The sequence below is a fragment of the Lissotriton vulgaris genome, chromosome 1_1 (assembly GCF_964263255.1).
Source record: "Lissotriton vulgaris chromosome 1_1, aLisVul1.2, whole genome shotgun sequence".
NCBI lineage: Eukaryota > Metazoa > Chordata > Amphibia > Caudata > Salamandridae > Lissotriton > Lissotriton vulgaris.
This window is the reverse complement of record NC_141685.1, coordinates 1637336868-1637353439: the sequence shown is the minus strand read 5'-3', so window position 1 is coordinate 1637353439 and position 16572 is coordinate 1637336868. Positions and strand designations below refer to the sequence as shown.

Genomic DNA, 16572 nt, shown 5'->3' with positions numbered 1-16572 from the left:
TACTCTTTATGAGGACAGGGTACTAAGCACACAACAAAACTCTTACGAAAATACTATAAGTTGCACAATTTACACAAATGCCCGAGGGGCACGAAAAACCATATACTCTAAAAGTGGAATGCGAAATTACTAGCAGGTAAGTACTAATCTCATAGGGTTTGGAATCGCTAGGACTGGACTACTGAACCTTCAGATTACTAGCAGGAGGCCTAGGGGACTCGGGTGCAGAGTGTGCACTCTCACGCGGGATGCGGGACAAAGTCTATGGATACTAGTAAATGCAAAGTTAGTGTTATCGGACGAATCCGACTAGTTAGGCTGAAAACGAAAAAGGATCTGGACCCTTGGATAGTGAGGCTATGCTGGGTCACCGAAATGCCGAAGTTACCTAGCCCAGGGGCTGCGGATGCATAGGTCTGGAAAGACGTCGGGAATCCTCGTTACAGTCTATGGAGCCTGAAAGAAGAAGTTGCTGGCAGGCGACCAGTGAAGAAGTTCTAAGTGATCCAAGCCTGGATCGAAGATGGAAGACACCTGTAAGCAGAGGGGACCAAGTTCTGAATCACTAGCCAGTGATTAGATGGGCACCAGGATGGCACCAGATGGAGTCACCTCGACCAGGTTAGTGGGCGACTCTGGGCTCTGCAGTCTCACGGACCAGGAGGCGTTGTCGGCGACCAGGATGGAGGTGCGAGCTGCCCCACGATGGTTGCTGCTGTCGACGTCGCTGGACCCAGGATTGGGGCAACAAGTCTTGGCAAATTCAAGCCCACGCGGTGGACTCAAAATGGCGTCTGGAGTGGACCAGGAGGGTCCGGGGTGCTCCTCTTTTGGAGGGGAGCAAGGGCCAGTCTTGAGCAACCAGACCAGCAGTGTTGATGTCGTCGTTCGTCGTCGGGAAGGCCACAAGCCAGCGGACTAGTAGCCAGATAACGCGGTGAGCAGCAAAAAGCAGAAGGGCCCCACGCAGATCTCGTGAATGCTGGGGGGCTGGACTTCGGTGCTGGAGCAGCTCATGGTCGGGGCTTCTCGGACCCCAAAGCACTCACTCGAGGATCCCTCGGCGGTCGTGCTGGATAGAAGTCGTGCAGTTCTGAGGATGGCCGGTCCCTCGAGGTCTCGTCGCACCTACGGTTCTCAGCTTAGCTGTAGAGGTAAGTAGAGGTCAGAGGTGCCAGCGAAGCCGGGTCTCGTCGTGCTGGTCGGTCGGATTCCGGAGGAAGGACGTGCAGCGTTCTTAGATGGTGCCTGCGGGTGCAGGGTGACTACTCCTTAGTCACAAGGGAGAAATCTTAGGAAGAAGTCTTGAGTTCCTTTCGTAGAAAGTAGTTTCAGGATTCAAAGATGATCTAATTTGGAAGGGGGCCCGCTCCTATCGTTATACTAGGAAAAGGGGCTGGCACGCGACTAGGTCCTGCCCATGGGTGGGACCATGAAGGGGGGTGGTTACACCCCACTCCCATGCCGGACTTTCCCCAGCTCAGGGGCTGGTGTGCCCCTGGAACTGGTTCTAGCCGGCAGATGCATAGTGAGCACCGGGGTGCCACTTGCAGTCACTTTCCTCTAAAGCCCTGCCTACCCAGGATACACAAAACCCTGTCTGGGATGGTGCTAGCACCGCCCCTGACAGGAAACCCTTTGTCCAAGCCTCCCTCGCTGGAAGGACTCCCAGCTGCAGGGGGTCAGACTTGTGTCTGTGGTGGCAGCATCCATTTTGTGATGCTGAGGCTCGAGTTAACTTTAACCGGGGTTCACAGTTACATACATGTCGTGTCCCTCTGGAAGGGTGGAATGCTAACCCCGTCGCCAGAATTGGCGAGGGGTTAGTATTCCAATTCGTATGACACCTTACTCGACATGTTTTGATAAAGCGATACCAGAGTTAGCATATAACCGCGAGGATTATAATGCACTTAAGAGTATATGGTATGCGTTATCATGGAACAGCTATTAGGACTTGGTTCCGCAAGCTGCAAACGGGCTCAGCTCATGCCAGAGCACCATTTCACACGATTCCAAGCACTCTGCCTTCAGGATTGTCAAGGCCTGCCATAGGAGTGACTGATAGGAATCTGTGTGTCCATTTTAGGGTTAGATATAGGTATACTATACCTAAAGCAAAGGGTGATTACACCACCTTGCCCCAGCTGTCGTGCAGCCAGTTGTGTCAGATTTAGATGGCCCGCCAGGGGTGGCATAATACATGCTGCAGCCCCTGGTAGGCCCTGGGTACACCTATGCCCTGAGTTACAGGGTCTGATAAGGGGGCCCAGTACCAATTGGATAATCCACCTAAGGTACACATGTCAATTTAGTGAGAGAACAGCAAGGCAGTGGGTCTGATTAGCAGGCCCACAGCCAGAGAAGTCGTAAACCAGTGAAGCAAAAAGCAAAAATCTGGGGTGATCATAGGATTGCAGACCCTACTCTCCTACACGGGGTATGCCTTTCCTGCTTCCCGTTTCGCCGCATGTTATAACAGATGCGTCCCTGGAAGGCTGGGGTGCATACCTCCAAGAATTCAGAATCAACGGACAGTGGTCCGTTGGACAACTGCACATAATCCTTCTCGAGTTAAGAGCAGTTTACCTGGCACTTCAAGCGTTCTGGCCTCGGATCAAAAATTCCCCAGTGCTTGTGAGAACAGACACCACCACAATGCACTAAATAAACAAAGAGGGGGGGGGGGGGGACAGGTTTGGGGGGGGCTCGTTCTCTGACGTTGTATCACGAATCTCAGAAAATCTGGAACTGGCTACTTTTTCACAACATTTCCCTTCGGGCAGAATACGTCCCTGGAACGGACAATGTCCTTGCAGACTCACTGAGCAGACAGCGCTCTGTGTGCCACGAGTGGGAGCTGGACCACCAACTTCTCAGTCATATCTTCTCCCGATGGGCAGGCCTCACCTGGATCTGTTCGCAACCAGACACACCGCCAAATGCCAACATTATGCAAGCTGGCGTCCCCAGAAGGGGTATCTAGGGAATGCATTTTCGATCTCATGGTTCAACGTATTTGCGTGCGCATTTCCTCTATTTCCCCTAATTCCCAGGGTCCTCCGGAAGCTGAAGGTGGAACATTGTACCCTGATCTTGATAGCTCTAGCTTGGCCGCGCCAGCACTGGTTGACGGAGCTTCATCTCCTATCGCTGGAACCGCCAATCCCATTGAAACCGCGCCCTAATCTCCTCACAAAGAACCACGGACAAGTCCAACATCTGGATCCAGCATCTCTCAAATTATCGGCTCGGCTCCTGAGTTCAGAGAATTCCAGAACTTAGACATCCCGCAAGATTGCAGAGCTGTCCTGGCTCGGGCTGACATTACCAACAAAACGTAATCCCTGAAATGGAAAAGGTTCTGCATGTGGTGTAAATCAAAGAAAATACATCCTTTTTCTTAATCACCTGCACAGATTGTGCCTTACCTTCTTCATTTGGCAAACTCTGGTCTTGCTCATGCTTCAATAAAAGTTCACCTGGCTGCCATATCTCGTTTCAGACGTTCCTCAACTGGTGCTTCCCTCTGGTCCAGTAGACTCATTAAACAATTTCTTAAAGGCTTGTTCAGGACATTCCCTCCGGTGAAGTCTTTACCGCCTGCCTGGCAGCTAAACATCGTGCTTGCTCAATTAATGAAAGATACCTGTGAGCCAATACACAAAGCTGATATCAAATATCTTTCCTGGAAAACAGCTCTTCTACTGGCGCTTACCTCAGTGAGACTAGTAAGTGAACTCCAAGCCTTCTCAATTCAAGACCCTTTCCTCCAATTCAGGCAGGACAGAGTGATTCTGAAGACTAATCCTAAATAAATTCATTCCAAAAGTCCCATCTGACTTTCACCTTAATGAGCCTATAGTCCTGCTGTCTTTCTTCCTGAATCCAAGTTCTGCAGCAGAGAGGTCTCTCCACTCTCTTGATCTCAAACACGGTCTTAAGTTCCACATCCACAGAACAGACATATTTCGGAAGTCCAACCAACTCTTTGTTGCCTTTAGCAGACCTAGGAAAGGTCTTCCATTGAGTAAGCAGAGCATTTCACGTTGGATCTCTGGAGCTATTGCTTTCTGTCATCAACAAGCAGGACATCCTCTGCATTCCAAGGTTTGTGCTCATTCCACTAGAGCAGTCTTAACCTCCATGGCGGTCTTTGCGGGAGTGCCCATCATTGACATCTGCAGAGCGGCGGCATGGAAGACTCCGCATACATTCACCAGGCACTACTGCTTGGATACTGAACTTATGAAAGATGCAGCAGTGGGACAATCCTTGCTCCGTCATATATTTCACTAGAGGTGAGCCTTCTCTTTCATCTCACCTTCCTACTGTCAACTTGCACATTTCTATTTTATATATTGCATTTTGGTACCTTTTGCATTTCACAATTGATATGTTTTTATCTAGTGAGATTTCATGTTGTACCATTTGAAATGTGGTGGTTATTGCTCGCTACTCTGATTCAGGCATGTGAATCTATGAAAGATACCCCTAATACTGGATAAGAAATGAGTTACTTACCTGTAACTGCAGTTATCCAGTATTGGTATCTTTCATAGATTCACATGCAACCCACCCACCTCCCCTGGAAGGGCTCACTTTAGTTTCTCTGAGTTATATACTACTTATCACTGTGCTTATAAAAATCTGAGGGACTAGAGCTCCTTCCAGGAAGGTCCTAGAGGGTGGTGATAGCTGATTGGCTCTTGGCCAAAGTTTGGTCCTTTTCACAAAAGGAAATGGATATGTTACTAATGAGGCCTCTGGCCCATTACTATATATATATATATATATATATATATATATATATATATATATATCTCCCACCCCGACGACGGGGATTGATTCAGGCATGTGAATCTATGAAAGATACCAATACTGGATAGCTGCAGTTACAGGTAAGTAACACATTTCTTATTTACATATGCAAATATTCTTTTGAGTTTTGCTCTTTCAGGCAATAACCTTTCATTCTTGTGCTTGTCTCCTCAGATCCAGTGCTTGGTTATTTGATGAAAGGCCTGTGCCAGAAACCGCTGGCTTCAGCTTCTGCCAAAGCCATTCATAACATCTGTTCTGTATGCAGAGACCATATGGCACAGCACTTTAATGGCCTTCTGGAGATAGCCAGGTCGCTTGACTCTTTCATGCTTTCCCCTGATGCTGCTGTTGGGCTTTTAAAAGGTAATATCAATATGTCTTGGCAAAAAGAGATTGTACTTATAAATGGTATGTGTTAAACCTATTCAACCACAACTGCAGTATAGACCGAGAATCCACAGTGCTGCTTCAAGGCTCTTTAATTTCACTGTGGTAATTCATCCGGTCTCTTCCGTGAGTTAAATATATATAGAAAGTGGTTAATGGTATTTCAGTGCTGATATATTCTGGTTGGTGAAGGTGGGTCCAACTTAACCCCTGTATGTGTTTGGCATTTTTCTGGATGGTGGAGGTGGAATACTTGAACACCTTCGATGCTCTTGAAGAGCTCAGCTCGTCATGCAGTACAGTGCTCCTGTGCTCACGACGAGCTGAGCTCGTCATGAACAATGGGCTTTAAAGCCTCTCAGCACAGAGGGGGAATTGCTGCAGCACTGATGGTGTTAAAGAAAGTATTCTGTTTCTTGAGTATCCAGCTAAAAACTAAATTAAATCATGCATGTTCGTCTTCCAGAACACATTTAGTGTTTCAAAAACTAAAATCAGCCCCAGTTGCTAATAGAGCATGATGTTTTATAATTGCCAAAAAAAGGCAGAATTGGCAGGATTTAATTGAAGAAGCCTTTAATCAAATTAAGTGTTTTCTTTCTGGAGTAATGCTGAAGCTCCAATGTCAGTTTCAGACTGAATAGACAGAGGAATCACCATTACTCTGCAAGCTCCAGGCTTATCATGGCCTGTACCAAATGTTTGCTCCGTTTAGTTGCGAAATTTCCAGGAGAAATAAAACAAATGAGATGTAAGAGGTAATAAAGTTGGGATTTGGAGAGAATTTTAGGACAGCCATTTAACTGTTGAAGATCACGTCCACTTCAAGGTTTTAAGTTTTGCCATGACATGTGCACCAAAGTTGAGCTGTGAATCTATAGAAGCAGTCCATCTCTGAAGTGTTCACATCTACTGGTCCCTAGACAATTGAACAATAAAAACACAGCAGACTAGGCCCAGACTACAAGGATGCCAGCAAACACTGTTCGTAGCATGTGTGGCTGTAGATACACATACTGTGAATACTCCTGACATCTAATGTTGTGGTCTGACTGGCACAACTTGTTCTTGTTTGAAGAAGTATTCAGAGACTCATAGTATTTTCCAAAGGCTTCATTGTTTTTTGTTGTTTTTTTTTTACCTTCGAGTTAGGACGTGTATTGACTGTGCCCCTGAAGCAGCTTCTTGACCCCCGTTCTTACAGACCCACTCAGTCATATCCTCCACTCCCATCACTGAGAAGACTTTTTCACAGAAGGTCGTCCCTTTCTGCTCTCTAAGCGCACTTCGAAGTCTCTTATCGAAAACCAGAGCTCCATGCATCTTCATTGTCTGCTCCGGAGAATCAAGAAGCATTAAGTATGACGGAACAGACACCCTTCAAAAAAATTCCTTGGTGCCACACCAAATATATCTGGAACTACCTCAACAAAGTCTTTAAATTATATTTCTCTGTCCATGACAATTCCACCTGCACCTTCTATTTGTTCTTTTGGTTTAAGAGGATACTTTGCCAACAGACTGACAAGATTGGACCACATCAGGATGAGGCAGTTCACTTAAGACACATGCGATGTCTGGTGAAGCCAACCTCTTCAGAGCTAAAGAGTACACCCTGTCCAATGGTCATAGATTCCTGCTCATCCATTCGGAAGAAGAGTGGGAAGAATTTGTTCCATCAACTTGGGTCTACCCCAATCCTCACAAAGTCAACCCCAAGAGCCATGAGTATGGTCAATTTCGAAGTACACAAACCTTGCCCCAAACTGCATGCTAACGCAGAGCAAGGGGGTGGGTATCACGACAGAGGCAAGATGGGATCCAGGCAAGAGCTTTAAATCCCCATCGGTCGGTAAGTGCCCCTTTTTGCTTGGTCGTCCCTCACTTTGTCTGATGTTGATGCTCTTTGACTAAGTGTGCGCTGCGTTCCTGCCAACCAGATACCCAGGGCCTATGTTCTTCCCTAAAACTGTACTTTGTACACCCAGATTGGCTTTTCTCTGGCCACCTGTAAGTCCCTTGCAAAAGGCACATTAGGTAACGAGGGCCCTGTGACCAGAGAAGGCCTCGAAGGGCTGCAGCACTTATTGTGCCACCCTTAGAGGTACTGTACCATAACACATACACTGCCACTGTAGGCTATGTGTTTCCGTGCAGAGAAATTGAAGAGTCAACATGGCACACATACCTGTGTTCCATGCCTACAACCCACTGCCATGGTATAGGTAAGATACCCCTCTAGATTGGTGCACTACACCACTGGTGAGGGTACAGTGCATTAGCACTGTGCCCCTACTGTGTCTTATGTCAATTCTTAGACATTGTAAGTGCTGTAACGGCCATAAAGAGTATATGGTCTGGGAGTTTATTAAGAACTCCACAGCACCATAATCGCTTTATTGAACCATGGGAAGTTTGGTACCCAAATTCTCTGCATATTAAACAAACACTGTTGCCAGTTTTGGATTTAATGCAAAATGCACTCTGAGGGCATCTCAGATATGCCCATGGTAAACGACTTAAGCCTAGTGTCCTGGCTGAGTGACTGCTCATCAGTTTCCACCACCAGACATATTTCTGGACCCCTGGGTCGAGAGCCTACTGCTCTTTGGGTCCTGAAACAATGCACATCCTGGGGCAAGGAGCCAATCATCCTCCTCCTCCTCCAGGATGGGCAGGGTTCACAAAAGGGAAGCTTCAGAGGCTTACCACCTTTGTGAGCTGACCCAGCCATTTGCTTCTCCCAAGCACTGGCCCCCCACTGGTTATGACCCCCACTTTGGGGTGGGAGAATCGGCAGGAAAACCAAGATAAGAGGAGAGGTGTGTACACCTTTGCCAACCCCACCCAACAGGTGGTGGTGGCAAGGCAAAGCACAACTCCGTCCCTGCCATCTTGAAGATGGGGGGGACCCAACCAGCCAGATTGAGGCTTATTCCCCCCCTCCCACCGGAGGGTGGCATAATAGGGGGAGTACCCTGTAGGAGAGTAGGGTCTGCAATCCTATGATCACCCAGATTTTTTGCTTTTGTTTCACTGGTTTACGACTTTCTCTGGCTGTGGGCCTGCCAATCAGACCCACAGCCTGGCTGTTCTCTTTCTAAATTACCTCATGTACCCTAGGTGCATCTACCAATTGGTACTGGGCCACCTTATCAGACCCTGTAACTCAGGGCATAGGTGTACCCAGGGCTGCCAGGGGCTGCAGCATGTATTATGCCACCCCTGGCTGGCCTCCTAAATTTGACACAACTGGCTGCATGACAGCTGGGGCAAAGTCGTGTAATCACCCTTTGCTGTTGGTGTAGTATACCTATACCTAACCCTAAAATGGACACACAGATTCCTATCAGTCACTCCTATGGCAGGCCTTGACAATCCTGAAGGCAGAGTGCTTGGAATCATGTGAGATGGTGCTCTGGCATGAGCTGAGCCTGTCTGCAGCTTGCGGAATCAAGTCCTAATAGCTGTTCCATGATATCGCATACCATATACTCTTAAGTGCATTATAATCCTCGCGGTTAAATGCTATCTTTGGTATTGCTTTATCAAAACATGTCGAGTAAGGTGTCATACGAATTGGAATACTAACCCCTCGCCAATTCTGGCGACGGGGTTAGCATTCCACCCTTCTAGAGGGACACGATATGTATGTAACTGTGAACCCCGGTTAAAGTTAACTGAAGCCTCAGCTCCACAAAATGGATGCTGCCACCACAGACACGAGTCTGACCCCCTGCAGCTGGGAGTCCTTCCAGCGAGGGGAGCCTGGACAAAGGGTTTCCTGTCAGGGGCGGTGCTAGCACCGTCCCAGACATGGTTTGTGTATCCTGGGTAGGCAGGGCTTTACAGGAAGGTGACTGCTGAGTGGCACCCCGGTGCTCACTACGCATAGGCCGGTCTGAACCAGTTCCAGGGGCACACCAGCCCCTGGCCTGGGGAAGTCCGGCATGGCTGAGGGGTGTAACCACCCCCCACCTAGTCCCACCCATAGGCAGGACCTAGTCACCGGGTCAGCCCCCTTTTTTAGTATAAAGATGGGAGCGGGCCCCCTGTTAAAATTAGATCATCTTTGGAATCAAGATACCACTTTCTTCGAAAGGACTTCACGATTTCTTCTTCAAGATTCTCCCTTGTGGCTAAGGAGTAGTCACCCTGCATCAAGCGGGCACCATCCTAAAGAACACTGCGGTCTGCTGCAAGTCCTTCATCACGAATCCGACGACCCAGCTCGACGAGACCCGGCTTCCCTGGCACCTCTGACCTCTACTCACCTCTACAGCCAAGCTGAGAACCGTGAGTGCGACGAGACCTCAAGGGACCGACGATCGCCAAGACTGCACGACATCTTTACTGCAAGCCCACCGTGTCCTCCACTGGTGAGTGCTTTGGGGTCCGAGAAGCCCCGACCCTGCGCAGCTCCAGCACCCAAGATCAGCCCCCCTGCATCTCCACGATCGGCGTGGGGCCCTTCTGCTGTTTGCTGTGCACCGCATTGTTTGGCTACTAGCCGGCTGGCTTGTGGCCTTCTGAACGACGCCCAACGACTTCACGACTGCTGGTCTGGTTGCTCCAGGCTGGCCCTTGCTTCCTTGTTCAAGAGAGGCACCCCGGACCCTCCTGGTCCACTCCAGACGCCATTTTAGGTCCACCGCGTGGGCTTGAATTTGCCAAGGCTTTGTTGCCCAATCCTGGGTCCAGCGACGCCAACAGCTTCCATCTTCGTGGGACAGCTCGATCCTCCATCCTGGTCGCCGACAACGCCTCCTGGTCCGTGAGATCTTCGAGTCAAGCGTCACCCACTCACCTAGTCGAGGTGGCTACCATCCGGTGCCCTCCTGGTGCCCACTGACTACTGGCTAGTAGTCTTGAACTTGGTCCCCTCTGCTTTCAGGTGTCATCTATCTTCGAGATCCAGGCTTGGATCCAACTGAACTTTCTTCACTGGTCACCGGCCAGCATCTTTTCTTCCGGCTCCTGGTCCGTCTACGAGGATTCCCGACGTCTTTTCAGACCTATGCAGCTGCAGCCCCTGGGCTAGGTAACTTCGGCATTTCGGTGCCCCAGCATAGCCTCACTATCCAAGGGTCAGAATCTACTTTCGTTTTCTCCCTACCAGGTCGGGTTCGCCCGAGAACACTAACTTTCTAATTCCTAGCTACCATAGACTTTTGTCCCGCATCTCGCGTGAGAGTGCACACACTGCACCTGAGTCCCCTAGGCCTCCTAGAAGTAATCTAACGATTCCCTAGTCAAGTCCTAGCGATTCCAAAAGCTATTAGTACTGTACTTACCTGCTAGTAAATTCGCATTCCACTTTCAGAGTATATGGTTTTCCGTGCCCCTCGGGCATTTGTATATACTGTGCTAACTTAAGTATTTTTGTAAGAGTTTTGGTTTGTGCTTAGTACCCTGTCCTCATAAAGAGTACAGGGCTGTTGTGATCTTTAAATAAATAACTGTTTATTTTCATAACACTTGTGTGGTGTCCTTTCACTTGGTATTCAAGGGGTATATGTGTGGTAAACAGCTGGCTTAACACGCCCTCTCGAGTCTTTAGCCTTAGACTGCTCGTATCCACGCTACTAGGATAGCTGGTCTATAAGGTTGACTTACAACCAATCATCAATAAGGGTTGCTGGACTGATACATAGTGTTCACTAGAATAGTGAGCACTGCATATCAGGCCACCTTCTCACATACCCACCCCAAGGAAGGGACCAATCGGTTCCAACCTGAACCTAACTGAGATGCCGCCAAATCTAGCATTTAGTGGCAACCCTGAACCTTGCCTCCTCAGACAAGCAAGTAGAAGAGAGGAAAGACCAAAGAGCCGTGCAAAAAAAAAAAGGACACAAACTGACTTTGCTCGAGCCCTACCGGCCTGTCCTGACATCGACCTGCTCCAGCGAAACTCTGGCGTGCCAGCAACCCCCCTTCAACCCAGAGTACCTGGCCTGCCTTCCCTAACAAGAGACTGCCTCCCTTGAGCACTTGATTTGCTCGCCAATGCTCTGGTTCCAGCCGGATCCACAAGTCTGTACCTGAAGCCCACGGTCCAAGTTAGGGGCACAACACCCAGAAGAGGTCTCCCCGGTGAACCTGACCTGGGATCCAGTGACCCCTGACCTGCTTCAAGCTTTCAGTCGACGCTTGCAGCCTCTGGCTGGAGGATCCCTGTGGCAGGAGCTGGTATGGGAACCTGATGCCTAAAGACACCCCTACAAGCGACACTCCAAGGCCTTGGGTGGCTCCACTGACTGTGTCCAGGCATCCCCCAGCAGTGTTTGTTGTGACTGGAGAATCCCAATTAAAAGCAGGAGGGCACCCGAAGTCAAACCAGCACCGGCCACCCAGTGAACCTTGTGTGCTAACTCGGACTGCCCCTTTGCCCTGAGCTTAACCCTTGGAGCTTTGCTCTCTCTACCTTATGGCCTACCCGTGAGCAGCCACCAACCGGACCCCTCTAGCCCCCATTGCATAACATTGGACCTCTGCACTCTTCCACCGGCCGCCCTAGTGCTGTGGAGAGTTCTCATGCTCTAACCCCAGAACCTCCAAGACCACTTCTTTCTACTAGATTCAGCTGTGCCAAAGACAGGAGCAGGTCTACTGCCAGCAAGGCGGTAGAGGGTACATGCTGGGCAACTTTTGGGGCAACAGCTCCAACAAGGTCACACTAAGGCACACCTGCTAAGGGAGCAGTCTCCTACCACTGATCCCCCACAAACCCGAACACTTATCACGTTGGGAGAGACTACAGGGGTTCTCGTTGGTCAGCCATCACCTCAGACCGGGGGGTTCCATCAATTCCCAGTTGCGCTTATTGCCTCAAACTGAACCCTACCAAACATCACACCATGCCCACTCTATCAGCCCCAAACATCTTTGCCCACAACAGGAGGAGATACAGGCGCTCCTTGTAGGAGAGTAGGGTCTGCAATCCTATGATCACCCAGATTTTTTGCTTTTGTTTCACTGGTTTACGACTTTCTCTGGCTGTGGGCCTGCCAATCAGACGCACAGCCTAGCTGTTCTCTCCCTAAATTGACATGTGTACCTTAGGTGCATTACCCAATTGGAACTGGGCCACCTTATCAGACCCTGTAACTCAGGGCATAGGTGTACCCAGGGCCTACCAGGGGCTGAAGCATGTATTATGCCACCCCTGGATGGCCATCTAAATCTGACACAACTGGCTGCACGACAGCTGGGGCAAGGTGGTGTAATCACCCTTTGCTTTAGATATAGTATACCTATATCTAACCCTAAAAATGGACACACAGATTCCTATCAGTCACTCCTATGGCAGGCCTTGACAATCCTGAAGGCAGAGTGCTTGGAATCGTGTGAAATGGTGCTCTGGCATGAGCTAAGCCCGTTTGCAGCTTGCGGAACCAAGTCCTAATAGCTGTTCCATGATAACGCATACCATATACTCTTAAGTGCATTATAATCCTCGCGGTTAAATGCTATCTTTGGTATTGCTTTATCAAAACATGTCGAGTAAGGTGTCATATGAATTGGAATACTAACCCCTCGCCAATTCTGGCGACGGGGTTAGCATTCCACCCTTCTAGAGGGACACGACATGTATGTAACTGTGAACCCCGATTAAAGTTAACTGAAGCCTCAGCTCCTCAAAATGGATGCTGCCACCACAGACACGAGTCTGACCTCCTGCTGCTGGGAGTCCTTCCAGCGAGGAGAGCTTGGGCAAAGGGTTTCCTGTCAGGGGCGGTGCTAGCACCATCCGAGACAGGGTTTTGTGTATCCTGGGTAGGCAGGTCTTTACAGGAAGGTGACTGCAGAGTGGCACCCCAGTGCTCACTACGCATCTGCCAGCTAGAACCAGTTCCAGGGGCACACCAGCCCCTGGCCTGGGGAAAGTCCGGCATGGGAGAGGGGTGTAACCACCCCCCTTCCTGGTCCCACCCCTAGGGCAGGACCTAGTCGCGTACCCACCCCTTTCTTTAGGATAAAGGCAGGAGCGGGGACCCTTCCAAATTAGATCATCTTTGAATCAAGAAACTACTTTCTACGAAAGGAACTCTCGACTTCTTCTCAAGATTTCTCCCTTGTGGCTAAGGAGTAGTCACCCTGCATCCGCAGGCACCATCTAAGAACTCTGCGGTTTGCTGCACGTCCTTCCTCAGGAATCCGAACGACCAGCCCGACGAGACCCGGCTTCCCTGGCACCTCTGACCTCTACCTACCTCTACAGCTAAGCTGAGAACCGTAGGTGCGACGAGACCTCGAGGGACCGGCCATCATCAGAACTGCACGACTTCTATCCAGCACGACCGCCGAGGGATCCTCTGGTGAGTGCTTTGGGGTCCGAGAAGCCCCGACCCTGAGCAGCTCCAGCACCGAAGTCCAGCCTCCCAGCATCTCCACGATCTGCGTGGGGCCCTTCTGCTTTTTGCTGCTCACCGCGTTGTTTGGCTACTAGCCCGCTGGCTTGTGGCCTTCTTAACGACGCCCGACGACATCACTGCTGCTGGTCTGGTTGCTCCAGACTGGCCCTTGCTCCCTTCCAAAAGAGGAGCACCTCGGACCCTCCTGGTCCACTCCAGACGCCATTTTGAGTCTACCGCGTGGGCTTGAATTTGCCAAGACTTGTTGCCCCAATCCTGGGTCCAGCGACGTAGACAGCATCATCCATCGTGGGACAGCTCGCACCTCCATCCTGGTCGCCGACAACGCCTCCTGGTCCGTGAGACTGCAGAGCCCAGCGTCGCCCACTCACCTAGTCGAGGTGACTACCATCCGGTGCCCTCCTGGTGCCACCTGACTACTGGCTAGTAGTCACGAACTTGGTCCCCTCTGCTTTCAGGTGTCATCCATCTTCGATCCAGGCTTGGATCACTCGAACAATCTCCACTGGTCGCCTGCCAGCAACTTCTTTCTTCAGGCTCCTGGTTCGTCTACGAGGATTCCCGACGTCTTTTGAGACCTATGCAGCTGCAGCCCCTGGGCTAGGTAACTTCGGCATTTCGGTGCCCCAGCATAGCCTCACTATCCAAGGGTCAGGATCCACTGTCGTTTTCGACCTACCTTATCGGGTTCGCCCGAGAACACTAACTTTGTCTTTACTAGCTCCCATAGACTTTGTCCCGCATCCCGCGTGAGAGTGCACACACTGCACCCGAGTCCCCTAGGCCTCCTATTAGTAATCAGAAGGTTCAGTAGTCAAGTCCTAGCGATTCCAAAGCCTATTAGTACAGTACTTGCCTGCTAGTAATTTCGCATTCCACTTTCAGAGTATATGGTTTTTCGTGCCCCTCGGGCATTTGTGTAAATTGTGCAACTTATAGTATTTTCGTAAGAGTTTTGTTGTGTGCTTAGTACCCTGTCCTCATAAAGAGTACAGGGCTGTTGTGATCTAAATAAATACACTGTTTATTTTCATAACACTTGTGTGGTGTCCTTTCACTTGGTGTTCAAGGGGTATATGTGATGGTATAACAGCTGGCTTAACACGCCCTCTAGAGTTTAGCCCGAAGACTGCTCGTATCCATGCTACTAGGATAGCTGGTCTATAAGGTTGACTTACAACCAATCATCAATAAGGGTTGTTTGGACTGATACAAAGTGCTCACTAGAATAGTGAACATTATATATCAGGCCAACTTCACACACTCCTTTCCAACGAAGCTATAGAGCCAATGCCCCAAGAAAATCGGGGCGGAATTTGTACTCCCTTTAATTCTCATTCCCAACAAGGATGGCTACTTTATGCCTATCCTCAGGCCTCTTCATGGATACATCCTGACCCTGAAGGGTGCATACTTTCATATACCCATTCACCCAACTCACTGGCACTACTTCTCCCTCATGGTATATGGCCAGTGCTACCAATTCAAAGTGTTGCCCTTTGGAATTACCACAGCCCCAAGGGTCTTTACCAAGTGCCTAGTAGTGGTAGCTGATTCAGGTTCAGCCTTTTCTAGAGCATGTCCTAAACACATTCATCACCAAGGTGTACCCCAGTGACCAAAATACCCAAAGATATTTCACTATTTGCATTAAAAAAAATTTAAATAGGCACTTCTGTAAAAATCTTATTATTGGAGAAAAGTTCCCTCAAAATTAGTTTTGTTCGAGGCATATGGGCTGCAGATGGTACATTTTGAATAGATCGCCATCTGGTGTTGGGCTTGGATGATTGCACTTGTTTTTGTCTTGGAGAGTCTTTTGTAGATTGGTGACTCCTCCTTTGGTTGCTAGTGCGCATGGGCATCGGCTCCATCCTTAGATTGTTTTTTTCCGCCATCGGGTTCGGATGAGGATCGAAGCGCTCCAGATCGACTTCGGGAAGAAGTGATATTTCGGCGCGTATTCCCTTTCCAATTCGACGGTATTGTTATCGAACGCGATTTCATTTCCATTCCGACGCGTTTAGACTCCAACATCAAAGATAAACTTTAGTCTACGTCGACGAACGAGAGGCCTTTCTCGACGTAGAGAAGCCCGGAGTCCATGGAAAGGACTCCATTTAAAAAATGTCCAACGTGTGGTGCTAAGTTCCCACACAAGGACCTACACGAGGTGTGCAATCTGTCTATCACCTGAACACGAATCCAGGGACTGCGAAGCCTGCGCAGCATTCTCCTCCAAGTCTACAATTAGAAACCGTCGAGCTCGAAGACACGAGGTTTCGAGAATGCATTCGAAGGCAATCCCGGAGCTGTTCGAAGACCAGCACCTCGAAGAAGAAGAGGAACATGAAGAACAGTCGGAAGTGGACGAGTCTGATGTCGAGGAACTAGACGTTCAACAAACCGTGAGTGACGACGTCCCCCTAACAAAAAACTGACCCCGTGCGGTATCGACCCCGCCTTCGAGCCCGGTCAAACCGCTGAAGAAAGTTTCCGACGCCCCGCCTTCGGGCCCGGCACCAAAACAAAAACCGAATCTCTCGGTCTCCCACCATGTCGGATCCGAGAAACGGTCGACATCGACTTCGACACCGAAGCTTCATGCAAAGGAAAGCTCGGCATCGAAACATTCCATGTCGAAACCGAAACATGCTTCGATGTCGAAGACTCACTCGACACCGAAAAAATCGGAATCGAGCAGATCCTCGGTGCCAAACACCGAACATTGACGATCGGAAGCAAAGGCACCTTTCGGAACCAAAAACTTCGGTACCGACACAGTAGCAGCAAACAGATCCAAAACAAAAGACTTTGTTTATCGATCCACAAACTGGCAAAGTAGTGACAAAATCACCAAAAAAGAGGAAGAATGAACAGCTAGATGACAAAGCTCTTCCTACTAAGAAGAGAACAATGGGGACAAATACAACTCCTCCTCCTTCTCCTCGGCCTAGAGTCACACCCTCTTCTCCTATTCCTC

The 16572-nt window shown here is 49.5% G+C and overlaps 1 protein-coding gene across 2 annotated transcripts in view; it reads left to right on the top strand.

The window, feature by feature from the left end:
- TNPO3 (transportin 3) overlaps positions 1–16572 on the top strand; it is a 1270791-nt gene that overhangs the window by 571901 nt on the left and 682318 nt on the right. For both annotated transcript variants that reach the window (XM_086918869.1, XM_086918868.1), the window contains exon 12: positions 4996–5187. In XM_086918869.1, the coding sequence (XP_086774995.1) occupies positions 4996–5187 (192 nt within the window). The remainder of the gene's footprint in view (positions 1–4995; positions 5188–16572) is intronic.